Raw genomic sequence first — 20,053 nt, 5'->3', positions numbered from 1 at the left:
GGCAAATCGCCGGAAATGGAGGTTCCAGCCTGGACACTACCTCTCTGAGTTTCAGTTTTATCTTCCAAGATATGAAATTCATATTTTATGGAATTTCATTCTTAGTAAATTAAATGATGTTTCTGACAGATTCATGGAACAAAAAAGCAGAGTAGTTTTCAAATTGTTCAGCTGGAATGATCAGAGTAGAATGAGGCAAAGCAGGTCACATTCTACAATTGTCTTCAACAAGTTAAGCTCTTACCCAAGATCCAAAAGACAGAACTCAAGAAATAACTAAAATAGAGCCTAGTTCCCTTACAGCTTTGAAATTCTGAGTCTTTGAAAATTGAAATAGTAAAATGGCCATTGAAGATCCATAGTTGAGAGCATGGCTACTAACTTTACTATGAGTTTAAGGTGTTAACATGCCCTCCAAAGCAATTAGTGAAATATCAAGGTTAAATCTTCTCCCAAGATAGGGGGGAGGGATAAGTAGGGGGTGAGCAGTAATGAGGAAGTATAGCATTCCTTTTCTTTTTAAGAGGGCCCAAATCGTCATTTTTCTTTGTCTTCTCTTATATCTATGCCCACTTAATTGCCATCTCACTTTTCCTCTTCACCTCTAGTACAGTCTGGGTAATACATTAAAGTTAGTCTGATACCATTCTTGTAAAATCTAGTTATCAACAGACTAGATAAAAAATACTAGAAATAAATTATACTTTTCTGGTTTTTTTTAAACAAACACTATTAGGCTACAACCCACATCGTGTTTTGTATATAGATTTTTTTCCTCCAAAGAAACTAACAGAAAATAATTAGCAGCAGGCTAGTGTAGGTGAGCACACATGAGTGGGCATATGTGATAAAAGGTAAAAAACATATGGTGGGCATCACACTTCAAACCACCAAAGGATTTCTTTTGAGTCAGGAGAATAATTAAAGGGATTCACAGAAGTGGACACAAATGAACCCATATTCACAAATCCAGAATGAGCCCTCTGCCTCCCCAAACTGCTTCTTCCTCTCTTAGAAATTCCAAGCACACAAAGTGACATTTGTTTCATATTTTATTGAATTTCATTTATATTAAATTAAAAATATATTTCTGACAGATTCATGTAACAAAAAAGCAGAACAGTTTTCAAATTGTTCAGCTGGGATGATCAGAGTGGAATGAGGCAAAGCAGGTCACATTCTACAATTGCCTTAAACAAGTAAAGCTCTTACCCAAGACCCAAAAGATGGAACTTGAGAAAGAACTGAAATAGAGCCTAAATCACACAAATTAATGATATTGTTTCTCCCTCATTCTCAAACAACAGAAAAAAAGGTAAAGGGGAAATGTGATTTTTTTGAGAAAAAAAAACAAAAGAAAAGGGGGAAATTATACTAAAATATATACCTAATATTAAAAAGTTAGTACGTGTTAAGTGCATAATCCTTCATAGCTGAAATAGAAAAAAAATGTTAAAAGAACATTACACCACACACAATCGGCATATCCTATTGTGTAAGCAAATGCAGAAATTGAACACGCCACAATAGTGCTAAACACGGAATCACACAGAATGTCAAAATGATACCTCCCAACCAAAAAGAAAAAAATCACAAGCCAATTACTTATATACAAATCAACCCTAAAGACAATTATGTTCCAATTAAAGATGTCCACAAAAGAAAAGAAAAGCAACATTACCCTTATTTACAAATGCAACTAGCCATGTCTTTAACAAGCTATAAAAATACTATTCACATTTTCAAAGTAACATACAGTAGTATTTTTTTGTTTATTTCAAAAAAAAAGGCAGCTAACTTTGAATGTAGGGCTTTAAATGAAATATGGATTTCTTACCCAAAAAGGTGCTGTTGCTACATCTCTGTTCCTTGAAGATACTTCACAAGGGTGAGGGCTTATTTTATGTTGACAAGTTCAGAACATTAGAAAATGAATACACATGGAGAGGATACCCTCAGCCTCTGCCTTTTAGGTAATGTCTCACCTTTACTACTTAAATGGATCTCACTATAAAGGCTTTGAGGAGAGGATGGGGGTGGATATAAGGAAGAAAAGACTAACTTGATATTTTGTTTGTGCTATGGATTGGCCTTCAGGTTGCTATCATTCTCTTGTTTGGAGTCAAGGTAAGGGATAGGGATCTAATCCTACCAAAATGTTTTTGAAGGATGTAACTGTAACATGCAAAAAACACTGGGCAACTAGTACACACAGCGTGAAGATGTGGACACACCAGCCTTTGGTGGGTGCACATTCAAAGTTAGCTGCCTACACACAGCTGCTCAGTTTAATAATCGACCCATTTAACAGCAGTACCAGTTTATGCTACATATTTCATAGTACCTTACTTTAAAAGAACAGCTTACATATCTACACTTAGAAAATAATGTTCCCAGTTGGGTACTGTGGTTATCCCAAAAGGTGTCAGTCAGTCTTCAGAGTGCTATGGTTTGGGTAGTGTTTCCTCACTCCCTTCCTCAAGCCCCTGAGAGATCAGAAAGCTACAGGGCAAGTGAATCTCCCTTCAGGAAAAAAGGGAGTACACGCAAACCCTATTCATTGAAAACATTGCAAATCAAAGCTGAAAACTGTGTTTATGTCTTAGGAAACATAAAAAAGAATTCTAAGTTAAGAAGAAATATCTGTGCATTAGAAATGGAAATAAGAGTCATGACAAAATGGTTTGAGACATGTTAGACTGTTGCTTCCAGTATGTTTCCCTGTTTTGTTACCCTTTTTAGAATGACTTTGTAGAAAAAGAACCACTTTTGATTATTGGGATAAGGCTCACTGGAGCATTAAAAGAGAAACTGCCCTTGAAGGAACAAAGGTAGGGAAAAAATGATATCCTATCACAGAACATGAATTTTGATCATATAGCAGGATGGCAAAAGCACTAGAAACTAGAAACTAGCCTTTCAATGCTGTACACCCCTCATCTTTCTCTTCAGAAGATATGCTATTCCATTAGACCCTGTTTTAAAAGATGTTAAATATGATAACACTTGAAAATTTGAGGCCTGGAAGAAGAAAAAAAAACTGAACTGAAAAAGAATGATTGGAAAATGAAGTTTAATTGTTGGTAAAAAAAAATCAAACCTCCAATTATCTTTTTTTTCTTATAGGAAAACTGAATCACACACTGTTTGTTGTGTGTATGTTTACAAGGGTTGCGGGATTCATTGAAGACCGGCCTCTCATCCATCAATACTATGCAGAAGACATGGTACGTGAAATCTATCCTTTTGGGAAAACTTAAATATAGTAGATACATAGGGTAAGTTTGTGAGATTTTTGGTGAAATGCTAAAAACAAAGCAACAAAATAACAAAAACAAAAAAACCCAACAGCTAACAAAACCCCTAAACCGTGGCCAAAGCTCTTGGCTACATAATGAAGAATTCATTCTTATATTTGTGGGGACAGCTTAGATCAGTATTTCACAAAGTGAGGTACAGGACCTTAAGGGCCCACTATGGCTTATAAGGGATCAATCATCAGGGCTCAAGGATGGCATCAAGAAAGGAATCACAGAGTAGATTGGTGAGAAAGTGGGCAAAAAATGGGCAGAGGTTACAAGATGAAAGGGAAAATGTTTTCCTCTGAGTCACAGAGTGGTATAAAGAAATGGCCTGTGAGAATAAAAATATACATCAGCTCCACTAACTCTGGCTATCAGGAAAAGGTGGGTTTTTTGTTTGTTTTCGTTTTTAATGAAAAAGGAGCTTTAAAACTGGACACCAAATGATTCCTTAGTAGAAATAATTTCTGTGATCTTTAGCTAGTTGACCATTTACTTGCCAGGTTAATTTTAGCAAAAGTGAATTCCAGAGGAAGCCTGTGGAGGTAAAATTGACTTTTCCCTATAAAATAGAGGCTTAGAGTCTTTTTCAGCTTGTGACTTTGGGAAAATTTTGTTCTGCCCAAAGTATAACCATTTGCCAGGGACAAGGAGTGGCATGTGTGTATGTATGTATGTATGTGAGAGGAAGATACACTATTTTTATCACTGCTCTATAAAAATAAATGAGGCTGTCTGCAGCTTCTACAGTTTTATGAAATATTTTCTTTTAATTAAAAGACATACAACAGCCGGCAGTGTTAACAGACAATTTCTCATAGAAACAGAAGGGTTTCTGGCCTGAGAGACTACACATAACAGACGTCAAGTTTGCTACTGTAGGGGAGTAGGCTTACTGAGGTATCTCTGGGACTGATTGACTTGCATTTATTGTTAATCTGATAGGAAATAGCTGGCCCCATTGCAATATTAGTCATACTAAGGACGCAGTTTCTTTGCTATTCATCTTTTTTAAAATAATGCTTTCAGCTAATCAACATCTGTCCACTGTCATTTCTGCCTGAGCAACTGGCTCAACATCCTCCTCATGTAGGTCTCCCGTGGGTGCTGGGTTCTTCTTCATTGGATGTACATCAATGTTCATATATACCCAAAGAGGTTTTGTCAGGAGCTTTCCCTTTCAGAAAACTGAAGAACACAAACATTTCTGATAATGCTAACCGTGAATTATCAGTCCAGTACCTGGCATCCAAGCCAATTGAAATGCAGAGGGTACTCTATTATAGATGACTATTTCTGTTTCTTTTTATTTTTGAGGAGAGAGTGCAATCATACCCTGTTTTTACTCAAATAATAATGTACATATTTCACTAATAGGTCTTAGGAAGAAGAACCAAAGGGAATGGGGGAGTGAAATTTTGTTTAAAGTGACATACCCCAAACCCCATGTACACACATACCTTCTCCATCCCCTAACATGCCAGGCGTGAGACTTTATTGTAACTGACATTCGGTTAGTGATGAAAGGTTAGTTTTATTTGAGATGGTGATATACTCTCTTCCCTCGCTCCCTAACTGGCTTTACATAATATTAAATGAAAAAGATGGAGAAAGGTCTAAAGGGAGGTTTAAAAAATCAAAAATATTTTTTCACTGTTTAAAGATATCTTATAGTATGCCACCTTAAAAAAGAACAACAAAAAACTTCCATAAGACAAGTTATCAATAGGTTCAGCTCTTTAAATAGCTCTCATGCTCTTTCCAGAAAGCAGGGATATTGATGGCAGTTATTTGTTTGTGTTCAGCCAACCCTGAATTTCTCCCTTTGAACTTATTTTTGTCATCAAGTATTATGTGGTTAGTTATTTCGTTTGGTTTGCTTGTCCAGTGCTTGGAGAAAATGTTTTCCCCTTCCAGTGCCAGAACAGGCCTGCTAATGAGCTTTCATGACCATTTCTTCTAATGCCACATAACTGAATAAAATAGTTAAATGAACAACAATTACCACTGAATAAATAATTCAAGTTTTGAAAGAAGAGTTAGATAGCTCTAGAACAAACTTGTATTTACATCTTTTCCTGTAGGGCTTTTGAAAAAAAAATGTTTTGTTCACTCTTGACATTCCAGAAAAAAGAGAGATGATCCAGCTTCATTTAGCAGCAGAGCCCTGAGGTCTTTTTTCCTGGGTTTACTCCAACAATAAAGAGGTAACCACACACCTCTCTGACTGTCCCTCCTTAAGATATTTTTAAAAAGAGTGGGTTCTTTGAGTTCTATGTTATGCTTTGCAGTCTATCTGTGTCATGACTGATGTTGAGTCCTTTTGTATTTACATTGAATGAGATGAAACACTAAACTCTTTCATTTTTAACTTTTTGACTAATTTCCATTCAACATTATTTACTCTTTCAAAGAAGCTTACTGGGAAAAAGACTCAATTTCTGACCTGACACATAATCACAAGTCCTGTTTATGCCACTGAGAAGTCTAGGAAAGAATTGTCTCCATTGGGAAAACACACTCATGTGTGTGAACACATAACCTTTTTGAGATGCTTCTGCAGGCACTAGGGCCTAACCCAGTTTAGGGGCAGTGAGCTTCACTATATCTTGCCATCTAAGAACTACTTAACCATGTTAATAACTACTTATCTTCAAAGCTTTTTGTTGCTGGAAATGTGATTTCCTAAGAGAGGTTTATCTACAAACAAGATCTGTAGATTTGAAAAGTTCACTCACTTGGAATTTACTTTCAGATATCACAAATTTACACAAGAAAATCTGAGAGTTCCCATTAGTAAAACCATCCTCTGGAATCTGATCCCCTAGAGAGCAATGTAGGTCCCAACTGCAGGGTTTTTGTTTTTTGTTTGTTTGTTTTTTGGCTCTACTAGCTAAAAGCCACCATCTTGGAAACCAATGAAATATTTTCACTCTCTTCTTAGTATATCACATCCAGATTCATTTCTAGGAAATAACATGAATATTGCTGGAATAATTAAAGGAGAATAATCAGGTAGAATTATTTGGGTCAATTTGGATTATATAACACACTATTGATCCATCTTCTACTTGCTTATCTGATCCATTAAGGGTCAGATCTTTTTAATGGTGCAGTGGGATTGAGATACTCTTACTTCCCAGCAACCACTTACCTATCACACTTCAACAGAACCCTCATTTACTGCCCACAAAGTAACCATTTTCTTCACCATTTTTTCATGATACCCGAGTACTATTGTGGTAGATACTATATAAATGTGATACAACTTTTTTTAAAAAGGGGGGAAATAAGAAAGATGTTGGTATTACTGACTACCAGGAGACAGAATTATTTTTTTAAAAAGTGTGCTAGAACCCATATTGTCAAGACTCTCTTTAAGCGATCCATTCAAATGAATGAATGGCCTGAAGGCTACTAATATGTCCCTAATAAACCCTGAATTATTAAGGATTCCCTCATTTTACTCCTTCCCTCCAGGAAGCCACTCTAGTTGCTGGTGCAGTTCTGGAAGGACTTACATTCCTTCCTTGACACTTTCTCTTTTTCATGGCTTGGAAAGACTTCCCACTCCTGACTGTTCTCCTTCTGGGGTTTATGGCTAAAGTCCCCTAATTTGTACTAAAGTCCCCTTATTACTATAGATGATTTCTTGGTGACAAAGTTATAGCACTATCTCTGAGTCCTCTTGAGTTTATGTCCAGGCAGTCCAGTTGATGCAGGGTTTCCATATCACTCTAGCCTAGTTCATAATGCAATGGTAACACTTAATATAATTGGTAGCAGCATCTCGATTACCCATGCTCTCTGAATGAAATCACAAGGTACTCTTTCCAAATTACAGAGGACAAAAATAAAATTCAGTCTCTGTTAACAGTCCCTGAATGATAAGAGTCTAATAAGATATGTACAAATAAAGAAACTCAATGGCCACTCTAAGGCAATTTACTCATACAAACTATATAGAAAAATGGCCTTTACTCTGGGGTTTCCCCAAACCCCCTCTATAAGGTCAGTGATCGTTTTCAATGAAATTGCTTAAATTTTAGATTTGAATGTATCTCTAAGTCTATCTTAGGTAGAATTTTTCTTTTTACTCACACCCCAAAGAAGAACATTTCTAGTGCATCTGAAGCTCTTATTACTGCCACTAGGCCCATCACCGTCTCACATCTAGTTAGTGTTAAAATTCACAATGATACAATGGAAAGGTTTTCAAAATCAGAGGTACCATAATGGTTAAATAAAACTCATTATGCAAAAGTAAAAAAAAAAAAAAGATCAGTGAGTCAGAAAATAAAATCAAAGCTTGGAAAAAATCATCATGATCATTTATACTTTTATAATCCCAATTCCTCTGAGCCATGCATGTCTGGTTTTTTTTAAACCTTCTACATACTATACCATCTTATGTGCTAGAGTTAACTTCTAATTCAACAACTATAGTCCTAATACTAGACACTCCATGGACTTCAGCTCAGGTCTTGCTCATGTCAATTTCCTTCATATGGAGCATGAGGACTGGGTGGCCTTTCTCCATAACATCGTTGTGATGTCACAAGTAGACAATGTGCTTGGCCCTCCCACAATCCCTGGATATTGTTCCAAAGATGTAATTTACTTGGTTTGGCATTTCCACAGTCTTTCTTCATCATTATTCTTTTAAAAAAACATATTTAAATAATTTGAATTTGCTGGTCACTTCCATATTGCTTCTTTCAAAATCCAGAACAGTTCAGAATGAGAACAAATAAAATTGTAGCTTAAGTGCAAACTACATTCCCTAGCATTTTGCCAGGTATGTAAGCTCACCCAATCCAGTGTTTTTCTTCCAGTTTAAAAGATTATTCAGTGGACCACCCCCTGAATATATCAGCAGTTTTCATGAACCACATGGAACTGTCTCTTGGTTTGTCTCTTAGACCCAGCGTTGCCTACTGCCTTTTAACTATTATCAATAATGGACTAGAGGGAGCAGTGAAAGTTTGGGAGATGTACTTTGTGTATGTAGGTCTCGTGTTTATTACAATAAATCATGAAAACAAGATTTTGGTTGTATAAATCTTATGTCTTGGCCTCCTTTTTAACCTCAAAAAATTGCAAATTTGAGGTTTTGCCATTTTTGCAGTCCTAAGAGGAATTCTTATTTAAACAATTTTGTTAAATTATTTCAACACATAAAAATGTAAATGATATGCACTGAAGCATCAATGTAAAATCTCTGTAATTAGAAAAAAAGGGCCAAAAATTGGGAGAGGGGCTAAGATGAAGGGATTGGCCAAAGACAAGAAATCACATAATTATTTCTTATAGCTTTGATGGAGACTCAAATAGTTATGAAAGCCAAGTTAGCCATTTTCAGTTGCCAGGATAGAAATTGTTACAGAAATTGGATTCTCAATCTCAATTATTATACTATCATATGTGATATAAAAAATTGTCCTTTTCCTAATGGAAACTATATTGTGATTTCCAGGAATGCTGAATATGCGCTCATCAGTTCCTGCTGATAGAAACAGACACCACGTGACTTTCTCTATAGCATTTGAGTTTTAAAAATCAAGAACTATTTTGACAGCAGGCAACACTGCCAAGTGACATTTACTGGTCCTTCCCTGGCTGTTCTGTCCTCTTGACCTCCCCATGTGGAGAAACCGAAAACAGCGTGGTCCCTCCTGTCTTTCTCTTTCTTTCCTTCATTCTAAGTTCCAAACTAGAATAGCACAGGACTTTTCATTCTCTCAGTGCATCCTTAACAGCTTCTGTTTGGGTATCTTGAAAAAGACTGGCCTGGAAAGTAGAGGAAGCCCACAAGAGAAAGAGAGGGGGGACCAAAAAGGGGTGGGGCATGGACACTGGAGAGGGAATGTCTCTCCACTTCTGGGACACTGATAGGCCTACACCACCGTGTTTCGGTGTCTGTAGGGTGGAGGAGGCAGCACCGTGCCTGGCTTCAGGGAGAACTCAGAGAGGTATTCAGGGTTCTCTGCCACAATAGGCCGGATCCGTCCATTCTGTTTGTAAAAATATTTTGTGCTGTACTCCTGCAGGTAGTCTGGGTGTTGAAGGGTGCTCCGAGGAGGAAGGCTGTGGTTCCAGTAATCAGGGTTGTCAAAAGCTTTCTTGGCTTTCTCCGGCCCAGGCAGTCCATTGTTCTTCAGGTAGTCTGCATTTCCCAAGGTGTTGGCAAAGGTATTGAGGTACAGTGGCTCATTCACGTACTCATCCTCTGCTTTTGGAGGCCCATTGGAGGCGTTATGATATTCAGGGTTATCCAAAGCTTGAAGGTCCCCATTCTTTCTCCGGGAAACAAAAGGATTCTCTTCCACAGGGTTCAGGTAATCTGAAATGGGTAAAAAGTCAGAGTAAACCTCTATGTCCTATTTAATACTTGTATTACATCAAGGTTACTATGAAATCCGTTTTAATTACAATTGGTTCCTTTCTCTGTGGAACTCAAAGCTATTGGCTTTGTTTTCATGAATTCATGCAATAACTAATTTACAGATTACTATCACCATGGCAACAAAAGGAAAGGGGAGAGTATATAGTGAGGAAATGATAGGTCAACAGCAGGGCCAGGATTAGCATTAGTCCTCCTCTCTCTGAGGGTACTACCCCTTCCTACTAACTATACTTTTCACTACATTCCTCCAGAACTAAATCTTTCCTCTTAATTCTGGTCCATTTTCTCAATGTCCCATTGTCTAAATTGGTGTAAACTTGTTGGGTGAACAGAAGCCTCTCCAGGAATGTTGAGGGAACACAGATTGTAGAGAAATCAGGATCCAACTAAAAACTGGCAGGAAAACCAGAGTAGCTATGGCTCAGCACCCATTCCAAGATAAGGATTTACAAACAAGTGATGGCTTTGATCCAAACAGAGTCAACACTGAAGAGAAAAAATGTGCCTGCTCCATAACAGTGTATTTGTTGTTCAGTCATGTCTGACTCTCCATGACTCCATGTTGGGGTTTTCTTGGCAAAGATACTGGAGCGGATTGCCATTTCCTTTTCCAGCTCTTTATAGATAAGGAAACTGAAACAAGCAGGGTTAAGTGACTTGCCCATGGTCACACATCTAGTAAGTGTCTGAAGCCAGATATGAATTCATGAAGACATCTTCTTGACTCCAACTCAGCAGTCTATCCATTGTGCCACCTAGCTGCCCACATAACTGTGTATTGCTGTATTACTTGTGACAATTTGGTAGTAGCTGTCGCTAGTAGAGCTTTTCCACTAAAAGTGAGAGGTCAAATAGGGAAAGGAAACAAGGCTAGATAACCAGGAGAATATACATGTTAGGTCTAGAAATAATAATTAAATACTGGCTATGAACCATGAGTTAGTGAATATATTACAACTCAGGCACTAGATATACATTAGAGGAAGTAAAGGTACTTTATGTGCATATTTCCAGAAGCAGTATGCCTTATGCCTTTTTTAGACCTACTACGAACTCAAAGGATGAGGGCTACATTTCTGGTTATTAGAAGGTTTTGAGTTGGGCAGGATCTCACATACCATCATTGGCCTAGATAGCTTCTAAGGGCAGTCTGAGTTCAAAATCTATGATTTTATCTTTTCATGTGATTCATTTGAAGAGAATATGGACAGAAAGAAAATTTACCATACACTTTTAGTAGCATATTGGAGAGTCTTTAAAAAAGAATTGGTTAAGCTTTCAAAAATCAGATTTTTTTCACCCAATATTTAGAAGGTGTATACATGAAAATGTTAAATCCATCACTGGATAGTTTAGTTGGTTTATTTCATAGTGTAGGACTTGAAAAATCATGATGGGGCTCTTGAAATACACTCAACCTCTTAACCTATGTGGTATCTGGGTTTTAAATTATGCAGAATTTAAGAATACTTCAAAGGACCAATCCACATGAATTGAAATACTACATTATTTTTTTGTCCACAAGGTAAAGAAAATAGATTGTAGGTTGAAAACTTTTATTTCAAAGAAAATAAGACATTTAATGCTAAGAGTCTTTTATTATTTGGAAACTTGAAATGATATTTTATTACAGCTAAAGTAGATCCCAGGTTGTTGGTTTTTTTTTTTTTTTTGGCGGGGGAGAAGGGCCAATGATGATGTAGCTTGAGGATATTCTGGGTTCCCTCATGGTGTAGAGGTAATTTTAGGAGTGGGTTTGGAGTAGCCTCTATCCATCTAGCCACAAGCATCATATCCATGCAATTCTAGTCTGTTTTCACATATTGTTCTCTGCTTGAAGAGTTTTATACTACCTTTGAAAAAAGTGATTTATATTTCTGTTGACTACATGTTGCAATGTTTGCATGTCTCAATCTTAGCAAAGGGAAAGATAAAATTAATTCAGTTAATATTATATTATTCTCTTTTTTAGTAGGCTTTTTATCATCTTAAAACTTTTAATTAATTTTGTTATCGAGCTCAAGATGTTTGACTCTTCTGGAGCTTTCAGCTTTGATGCTACAGTATAAGTGGATATTTACGTATATCCACATATATGTATTATGTTTCACAGTGGGACACAGTACTGAACTTGGAGTCACAGGGCTTGAGTTTGAATCCCCTTGGCTCTGCCATTTTCTACCTATGTGACTCGAGCAAGTCACTTAACCTTTATAGGCCTCATTTTCCTCACCTGTATAATGAAGGGCTTAGACTAGATTGGAATCTGAGATCTCTTCTAGTTCTAGAACAATATTTCTAAGATTCTGTGTACAAAGTCAAAAGTGTTTGAAAAATAGGTCATCCAGTTAAAGTTGACTAAGGGAGCCCAAAGTGTCAACATTTAGCAGCATCTGATCAAATCTTGCCATTTTCAAAAAGGAAAGACTTCATACAATAAACATTTCAAAAGTCTTGATTAGCCTCCCTACAAAAAGTATTGCTGTGGCATAAAAGAAAATGTTGTCCATTCTTTTAAGGATTGTAAGGATTGTGGAGGTGGATTTCCTTAGGATAGAGTTTAGAATATAAATTTTTAAAATTTATATTTAAGGAATTAAAATTCCTCATATTTTGTGTACTCAAGTCTGACAGGTCTGGTTATTCTTTGTTTCTTTTCCCTTTTAAGTGGACCTTTGATTTCATTGCTACAGGGGCCTCTAATTGAGGAACTTTCTCTACTCATCCAGATGAGTGTGTCCTCTGAAATTCCTAGCATCAAAGAGTTTTGTGGAGCACCAAGGGTTAAGTGACTTACACAAGGCCATTTCTTGCTTTGCTAAATGCCTACAACTTCAATCTGCAAACTAATGCTTTCATCATGATGAAAAAATGTACTTCTACACTGTCACCAAAAGTATATTAGCCAAATCTTTGTCAACTGCCAAACAAGATACTAATGTTGAGATACCATCCAATTTATATATCACAACGCTTTTTCAGGATAAAGAATATCCTGTTCAGTGATTCTGTCCACAACTCATCAGGCAACATTTATGATTAAGAATGAAATCAATATAACTATGACTTTCTCTCCCAAAGATCCCAGTTACATATATACATATATATATATATTTACCTTGTTTGGGTTTGTCACGCATTGGAGTCATATACCCGTCTTCATCCATTTCTCCTCGTGGGCTCCGTTCTGCTGCAAATACCGTGGGGTCAGCACTATATCTTTGGGTGCTGCTGTCCTCCTGGACAAGAGGAGCCACTTGTTTGCGCAGAGTGCCGTTACAACACGTGTCATCAAAAATCTCCGCTGTGGCCCCTTGAACAACAGGGGCTTCGGGGATTATACAGCTGGTGGCCCTGTATGGCAGAGATACACCTTGTTCTGTAGCAAAGCCCCCGTCTCTATACACAAATTGGTTCTGTGAAAAGGAAAAAAAAGACATTTTGAGAGGAGGTGATGATAGCAGCAGAAACACCAAGAGTAGCAGTAAGATCGTAAAGGCCTATCAACGCTCTTTCAGAAAAAAAAAAAAAAAAAAAACAGTTGCCTTTTTTCCCTTAAATGAGATATAGACTAAAAACACCTGAAATATAATTTTCCTTAAATGATGAATCCTTTATAAAATACCTGGTAATGATACATTATCCATTTTGCTTTCTCAACACAACTTAAGCCTGACCTGGCACAAAAAAGAACCACACTATATGTACTTCTCCCACAATAGCTTATTTGTGGCATGAAGTTAGAATCTTTTCCAGAAAATGGAGTTGTCAGTGCCTATAGACAATTGTCATTACAAACAGAAGAATGCTGATGTGCTCTAAAGTTGAAGCTTCCCTGTTCACTGCCTTTCCCTGAGGCTACCATGGCTTTCAGTCTCTAGTACTATACTAAAAGGCTATGGTCATATTATTACTTTCCAGAACATGACATGAAAATTTGGAGCTAAAGCTAGCTCCTTAATTCAAGAGCATAATTTATAAGCTCAAGCTAATCCTCTCAATAAAAATCAGAAGCTATTGCTGATATCTAAAATACCTGAGCTCCAAGTTTTCTACTGAGTTCCAGTCTGGGATAAAAAGCATCTGTTGAAATGTCCAGATAATGGACTGTAGCATCTTACTCACTGTTGGCAGGGGGAGGGATGAAAGGATTGGGAGAGGGACTGGGAAAATTATGGAAGATAAGGGGAGAGTAGACATGGTACGTTCAAAGACCAAAAGGCCTAAAAGATGAAGGTTGTTTGTGAAATACTTACTCCTGACATGGGGGTGTAGGCAGGAGGAGGGCTGTGTCCAAATTCACTCTAATAGGAAAGAAAAATGGAATGACGGATATAATAAGAGGTCACATGAATGGAAAACAAAAGCCACATGAATTGTATGAATCAATGGGGAACTCATGCACAACAGTGAAGTTTGCACAACTGGTGAAATCACATCCTACTCTGGCTACAAGATGCTTCTTTGGAAAATCAATGTTTGGATTTAATTCCAGAAAATGAAAATTCCATACAGAAATTCATATGTACCAAAGATGAAAAATCTAATCACAATAATTTTTCTAACAGTTCTGGAAGGGAATATAAAGGAACATAGAAGAAAACAATTCAAATCTTGATCCTGATGAAAGAAAGGTTTCTTTTCTATACAACTCAGTGGGGAAGAAAGAATAAAAATTAAGACTCATGCACAAAATCACAGTGATAAAGTAGAAGAATGAACCATGGACCTGAGTTCCAACTTGAACTTGGTCACTTAATAGTTATGTAACCCAGGACAAATCACTTATGTTCACTAAAAAAAAGTACTCATTTATCTGCATGGGAATAAATTTCCTTGTCCTGTTTGCCTCACAAAATGTTGTGGGGAAAACAATCTTTAAATTCTAAAGTCTTTTATATATGTGAGCTATTGCTATCCTGAGAAGAAACCAGTCTGTTCCAAAATAAGTGGGAGTATAGTTTGGGGTCACTCATGCCTCTTCAAGTCTTCATCTTTTAGCTAGCTTAATGGGTCAGCACCCTAACTTTATATAGTTATAAAATTAATCTTGAGTCATATGTAGTTATATCTGACTCTTTGTGACTCCATTTTTATTGGGTTTTCTTAGCAAACATACTGGAGTGGTTCGACATTTTCTTCTCCAGGGTCCCTATTTTATAGTTGAAGAAACTGAAACAGAGGTTAAGTGACTTGCCCAGGTTCACACATCTAGTAAGTATCTGAGGCCAGATTTAAGCTCAAGTCCTCTTGACTCCAAGCCCAGTGCTTTATCCATGGCACCACCTAGCAGCCATAGTTATAAAAATAGATATGCTATTTACTCTTCTATTGTTATATGTGTGTGTGTGAACAATAGTGCGTCCTGGGTCGGGGGGAGGGGATAGAGAAAATGTGTATTTAAATGTATGATAAAAATAATATAGCAAGTCTTAACTAGACCAAAACAGCAGAAGATATAGAAAGAAAGCTGCCTTGAAGCCTCTGACACAGTCTCCTAATGTAAGTAAAAATCCAGAGGGACTCTATCTTTACTTCAAAACATTTTCTCTTACCTCCCTATCTAATTAAGTACTCTCACAGATCCAAAAGTCACCAAGGTAGCTCAGAGGTTCCCTAGCTTCCTCCATCTCAAGTCAGCATGGAGAGTCATGTAGGTCCTTGCCAATCATCGATATTCCTTATTCTCAGGGAACTCAAATTAGAGCATCAACTCAACTGATCTAGCCACCTTTCTCATTCAGGAAGAAAATTCCTTGAAAGAGGACTTTCACCTTAAACAAACATTTGTTAAATCATTAGTATGTAAGATATAGTGCTGGGCAGCACAAAGACAAACAAAATTATCCCCATTGTCAAGGCGCTCCATTCTTCTAGACCCAAAGATGGGAAGTAAATACTCACTCATTCACAATTAAGATGATTGTAGCTTCAAGATGGCAGAGTAAAGGCAGGTATTTCCCTGAGCTCTCCCAAATTTCCCCTCCAAACAAATTTAAAATAACATCTCAAAATGGATTTGAAAATGGCAGAACAAACAAAAGGATGGGATGAAACAATTTTCTCGCCCAAGACAACTTAGAAATTCAGCAGGAAAAGTCTGTCTCATTGAGGTGGGAGTGGAACTCAGTCCAGTGTAGGTCATACCCCAGCAAGCCAGTAGCAGGCCTTGGGGACAACTGAATCAGCTGGGGCGATGAAATCAGCAGCAGCAGCTTCTAGAACTCTCAACCCACAGATGGTAAGGGGATCAGAAGGAGAACCCTTTGTTGGCACTGGGTTCAGGATTCTGTTGCATTGCCCATGTGTGGTTCCATACTGCAGACCCCGGATGAGGAGGAGGAGCACTGGAACACCTAAGTCTATGGCCACAGGGGTATAGGAGCCCTGGTCATGATTTCAGGGCAGAGAAGAGTGCTTGTGGTAGCTCACAAACCAGAGCACAGGCCAGAAGAGCAGTGATCATACTTCTTCTTAGATCATACCACCTTAAAAGAACTGAAAACTAACAGACTCCCAGAACTAGCTCTTAAAAAATCAGCATGAAAAATCTGGAGCTTGGAACAGTGTCCCTTCTACTCCAGAAGAAGAGCCCAACTTTAACATAAAATTGAAAGTCAAGAGATAGGCTGGAAAAAAATGAGGAAACAACAACAACAACAAAGAATGCAACCATAGAAAGTTATTGTAGTAACAGGGAAGACCAAAACATGAACTCAGAAGGCAACGAAGTCAAAACAGTTATATCCAAAGCCTCAAAGAAAAATGCGAATTGGTCTCAGCCCCATCTGCCCCAAATTCCTGACAGAGTTCAAAAGAGATTTGAAAAATTAAATAAGAAGTAGAGAAAAAAATTGGGAAAAGAAATGACAGCGATGAAAGAAATTAATGAAAAAAGAGTCAACAACTTGGTAAGGAAGGCACAAAAAACAGTAAAGAAAATATCACCTTAAAAAACAAAATGGGCCAAATGGTAAAAGAGGCACAAAAATCTACTGAAGACAAGAACTCCTTAAAAATCAGAATTGGCCAAATGGGAAAAGATGTACAAAACTTCCCTGAAAAAAAAAAGTCTTAAAAAGTAAAATTAGCCAAAGGGAAAAGGAGGCGCAAAAACCACATTGAAGAAAATGATTCCTTAAAAATTATAATTGGGCAAGTGGAAGCTAATCCTTCCAAGAGGCATTAAAAAACAATCAACCAAAGTTAAAAGAATAAAAAAATAGAAGAAAATGTGTAATACCTCATTAAAAACAACTGACCTGAAAAATAGATCAAGGAGAGATAACTTAAGAATTATTGGACTACCTGAAAGCCATGATCAAAAAAAGAGCCTAGGCATGATCTTGCAAGAAATTGTCAGGGAAAACTACTTTGATATCCTAGAGGGTAAAAAAAGAAATGAAAAGAATCTACCGATTACCTCCTGAAAAAGATCCTGAAATGAAAACTCCCAGGAATATTAAAGCCAAATTCTAGCACTCCCAAGTCAAGGAGAAAATATTGCAAGCAGCCAGAAAGAAACAAATGAAATATTTTGGAGCCACAGTCAGGATAGCACAAGATTCAGCAGCTTCTTCGTTAAAGGATGGAAGGACTTGGAATATGATATTTCAGAAGGCAAAAGCGCTGGGATTACAACAAAGAATCACCTACTCAGCAAAACTGAATCTTATCTCCAAGGGGAAAAGCATTCCTAATGAAAAGACCAGAGCTGAATGGAACATTTGATTTTCAAGAGAAAGACTCAAGAGAAGCATAGAGAAAGCATAAGGGACATAATAAGGTTAAACTGATTTCATTCCTACATGGGAAGATGATACTTATAATTCCTAATAACTTTCTCATCATTAGGGCAGTTAGAAGGAATCTACATAGACAAAGGGCATGGGTGTGGGTTGACAACGATGGGATGATATATAAGTGTGTGTGTGTATGTGTATGAAATAAAATTAAAGAGTGTGAAAGTGATCCAATGGGAGGAGAAAGGGGAAGGGAGAGGTTGAATGGGGTTAGTTATCTCACATAAAAGAAGCAGTGGAGGGGAAGATAGGGCCGAGTGTGTGACAGAAAATGCTGGAACCTTACTCTTACCAGAATCGGCTCAAAGAGGGAATAACCTACACAGTTCAATATGGAAATAGACCTTACTTTACAGGGAAATAGTAGGGAAGGGGGACATGAGAAGGGGCATGGTGGGTCTGATAGCAGGGAAAATGAATTTAAGGAAGGAGTAGCCAGAACCAAAACACTTTTGAGGAGGGACAGGATGAAAGGAGAGAGAAGGATAAATGGGAATATGGGATGGAGGGAGATACACAGGTAATAACTGCAACAGTGGAAACATTTTTAGAGCAAATTTCTCTGATAAAGGCCTCATCTCTCAAATATATAGAGAACTGAGTCAAATTTATAAGAATATAAATCATTCTCCAATTTACAAGTAGTCCCAAAATGTGAACAGGTAGTTTTCAAATGAAGAAATCAAAGCTATCTATAGCCCTATGGGCAGGGGGGGGCGGGGGAGGGGGGAGGGGAAGATCTAAATCACTATTGACAAAAGCAATGAAAATTTTAAAAAACAAAACAGAACTCTGAGGTACTGCCTCACACTTATCAGATTGGCTAATATGACTGTTTTGCCCTACCTGTTTGAGGTGTTACCTTGGACAAGTCATTTAGCTTCCCTTAGTTTCTTTAAGTGTAAAATGGAAATAACTATGCTTTACCTTTCTTGGCCTCATTTTAATCCATATGAAAAAATGGGAATTATGGGATGCCAGGAGTGTGTACCTCACAATGTTATTTTAAAATAAAGTCCTTAATAAAACTTGAAATGACATAGAAATGTGATGTGTGATATTAAAATGTGCTGCTGACCACCAGTAATTGGACATTTATTGGGTAGCATAGACGACAGACCTCTGGACTTGGAGTCAGGAAGACCTGAGTTTGAACCCCACCTCAAATACTTACTAGCTTTTTGACCCTGCACAAATTACCTGACCTCTCTCAGTCTGTTTTCCTCTTCTGTAAAATGAGAATAATGCTAGCCCTCTCTTCACAGGGTTGTTATACGAATAAAAGAAAATAATATATGTAAACAGGCCGGAACTGTACTTTCATTATTATAGAGACCACAAGATAAGGGAAGGAATAAACATTTATGTAGTGCCTGCTGTAAACAATGCACTATACTAAGCACTTTACAAATAATTTGATGCTTACAACAACCCTTAAAAATAGGTGCTGTTCTTATCCCCATCTTACAGCTGAAGATACTGAGGCAAACTGAGGTTAAATGCTTCGCCCAGGGTCACATATTAGGAAGTGTCAGAGGCAGGACAGAACCTAGCGCTCCCTTGACTCCAGACTCTGCATTAGTTCTGCCATATGTGCATTGACAACCACTAGCTCAAGGAAGGACGATAATGATTTGTTTAACAGCAAACACAAATAAAAGCAGGATGACTTTATTGCAGTTTAGAAAGAAGACTTGAAAAGAGGGTTAAAAAAACAAGTGAAAAACAAAACCCACGTGACTTCTGAGTCGTCTAAGGCTAGAGGAATTCACCAAAGTACTCGTGATTGCTATATTCTTTTCACCTCTGGGCTTGCCAGCGAAGTGGAGTTGCCCAATAATGCTGTTAAACTACAATCACTGTGGAGGGAGCATCAATCATCTGTGGACCTTTTATGTGTCGTAAGATAACCAAAGAAAAATGATTAAAGGGATGGCTCACCTGTTGTTCCTCTCCAGAAAAAACAGTTTTGTTCACCACCTTTTTCTATTACCCTGATTAGTTCTCATCCTATCGCCCTAGCAATAACTGGACCTTTTAGATTTTGTCTGCTGCAAGAGGTTGCGCCACATTAGAATTCACTTAATGTCGCTACCCTGACACAACTTACAGCCAGCAACCTGCCAAATCCATATGAGGTTCTCCTGCCAAATTAACAACAGCTTCATAGTGCCTTGGCCTTTCTGCTTTTCCCTGATGTCAATATTAAAATGCAAATAGTAAGTAAAACCCTTTTAGCAGCCATTGTTAGGATTGTTGAACATATATGTGTATATAATATATGTGTGTGTGAGAGTGTGTATATATGTATGTATGTATTGCCTTTTATGATAAAAAAAAAACATTTTTTTTTTCATTTCCCCATGCAAGAGCAACTCAACTCCTAGGGAACATCTGTGAGGCCAATTAGCTAGGCTCGAAATTTGATATAATTGCTGTTTAAATATATTTAAATTACATGTTAATCACAATGTCATAATTTATGGGCTTTGAAAATAACTTTTGTGCTTTAGCGCCAAGCCAGATTTTACTTTTTTTCCTCT

The 20,053-nt window shown here is 37.4% G+C and overlaps 1 protein-coding gene across 1 annotated transcript in view; it reads right to left on the bottom strand.

The window, feature by feature from the left end:
* Positions 1 to 1,076: 1,076 nt before the first annotated feature.
* The window catches only part of LOC118847132 (receptor tyrosine-protein kinase erbB-4-like), a 118,597-nt gene continuing 99,620 nt past the window's right edge, over positions 1,077 to 20,053 (bottom strand). The window contains exons 7-8 of the mRNA XM_036755724.1: positions 12,827 to 13,124; positions 1,077 to 9,645 (exon numbers count right to left, since the gene is read on the bottom strand). Of these exons, the coding sequence (XP_036611619.1) occupies positions 9,200 to 9,645; positions 12,827 to 13,124 (744 nt within the window). The 3' untranslated portion in view covers positions 1,077 to 9,199. The remainder of the gene's footprint in view (positions 9,646 to 12,826; positions 13,125 to 20,053) is intronic.

This window comes from Trichosurus vulpecula, chromosome 4 (assembly GCF_011100635.1).
Source record: "Trichosurus vulpecula isolate mTriVul1 chromosome 4, mTriVul1.pri, whole genome shotgun sequence".
Classification (NCBI taxonomy): domain Eukaryota; kingdom Metazoa; phylum Chordata; class Mammalia; order Diprotodontia; family Phalangeridae; genus Trichosurus; species Trichosurus vulpecula.
Note: the sequence above shows the minus strand (reverse complement) of the source record. Positions and strands in the feature narration are given on the sequence as shown.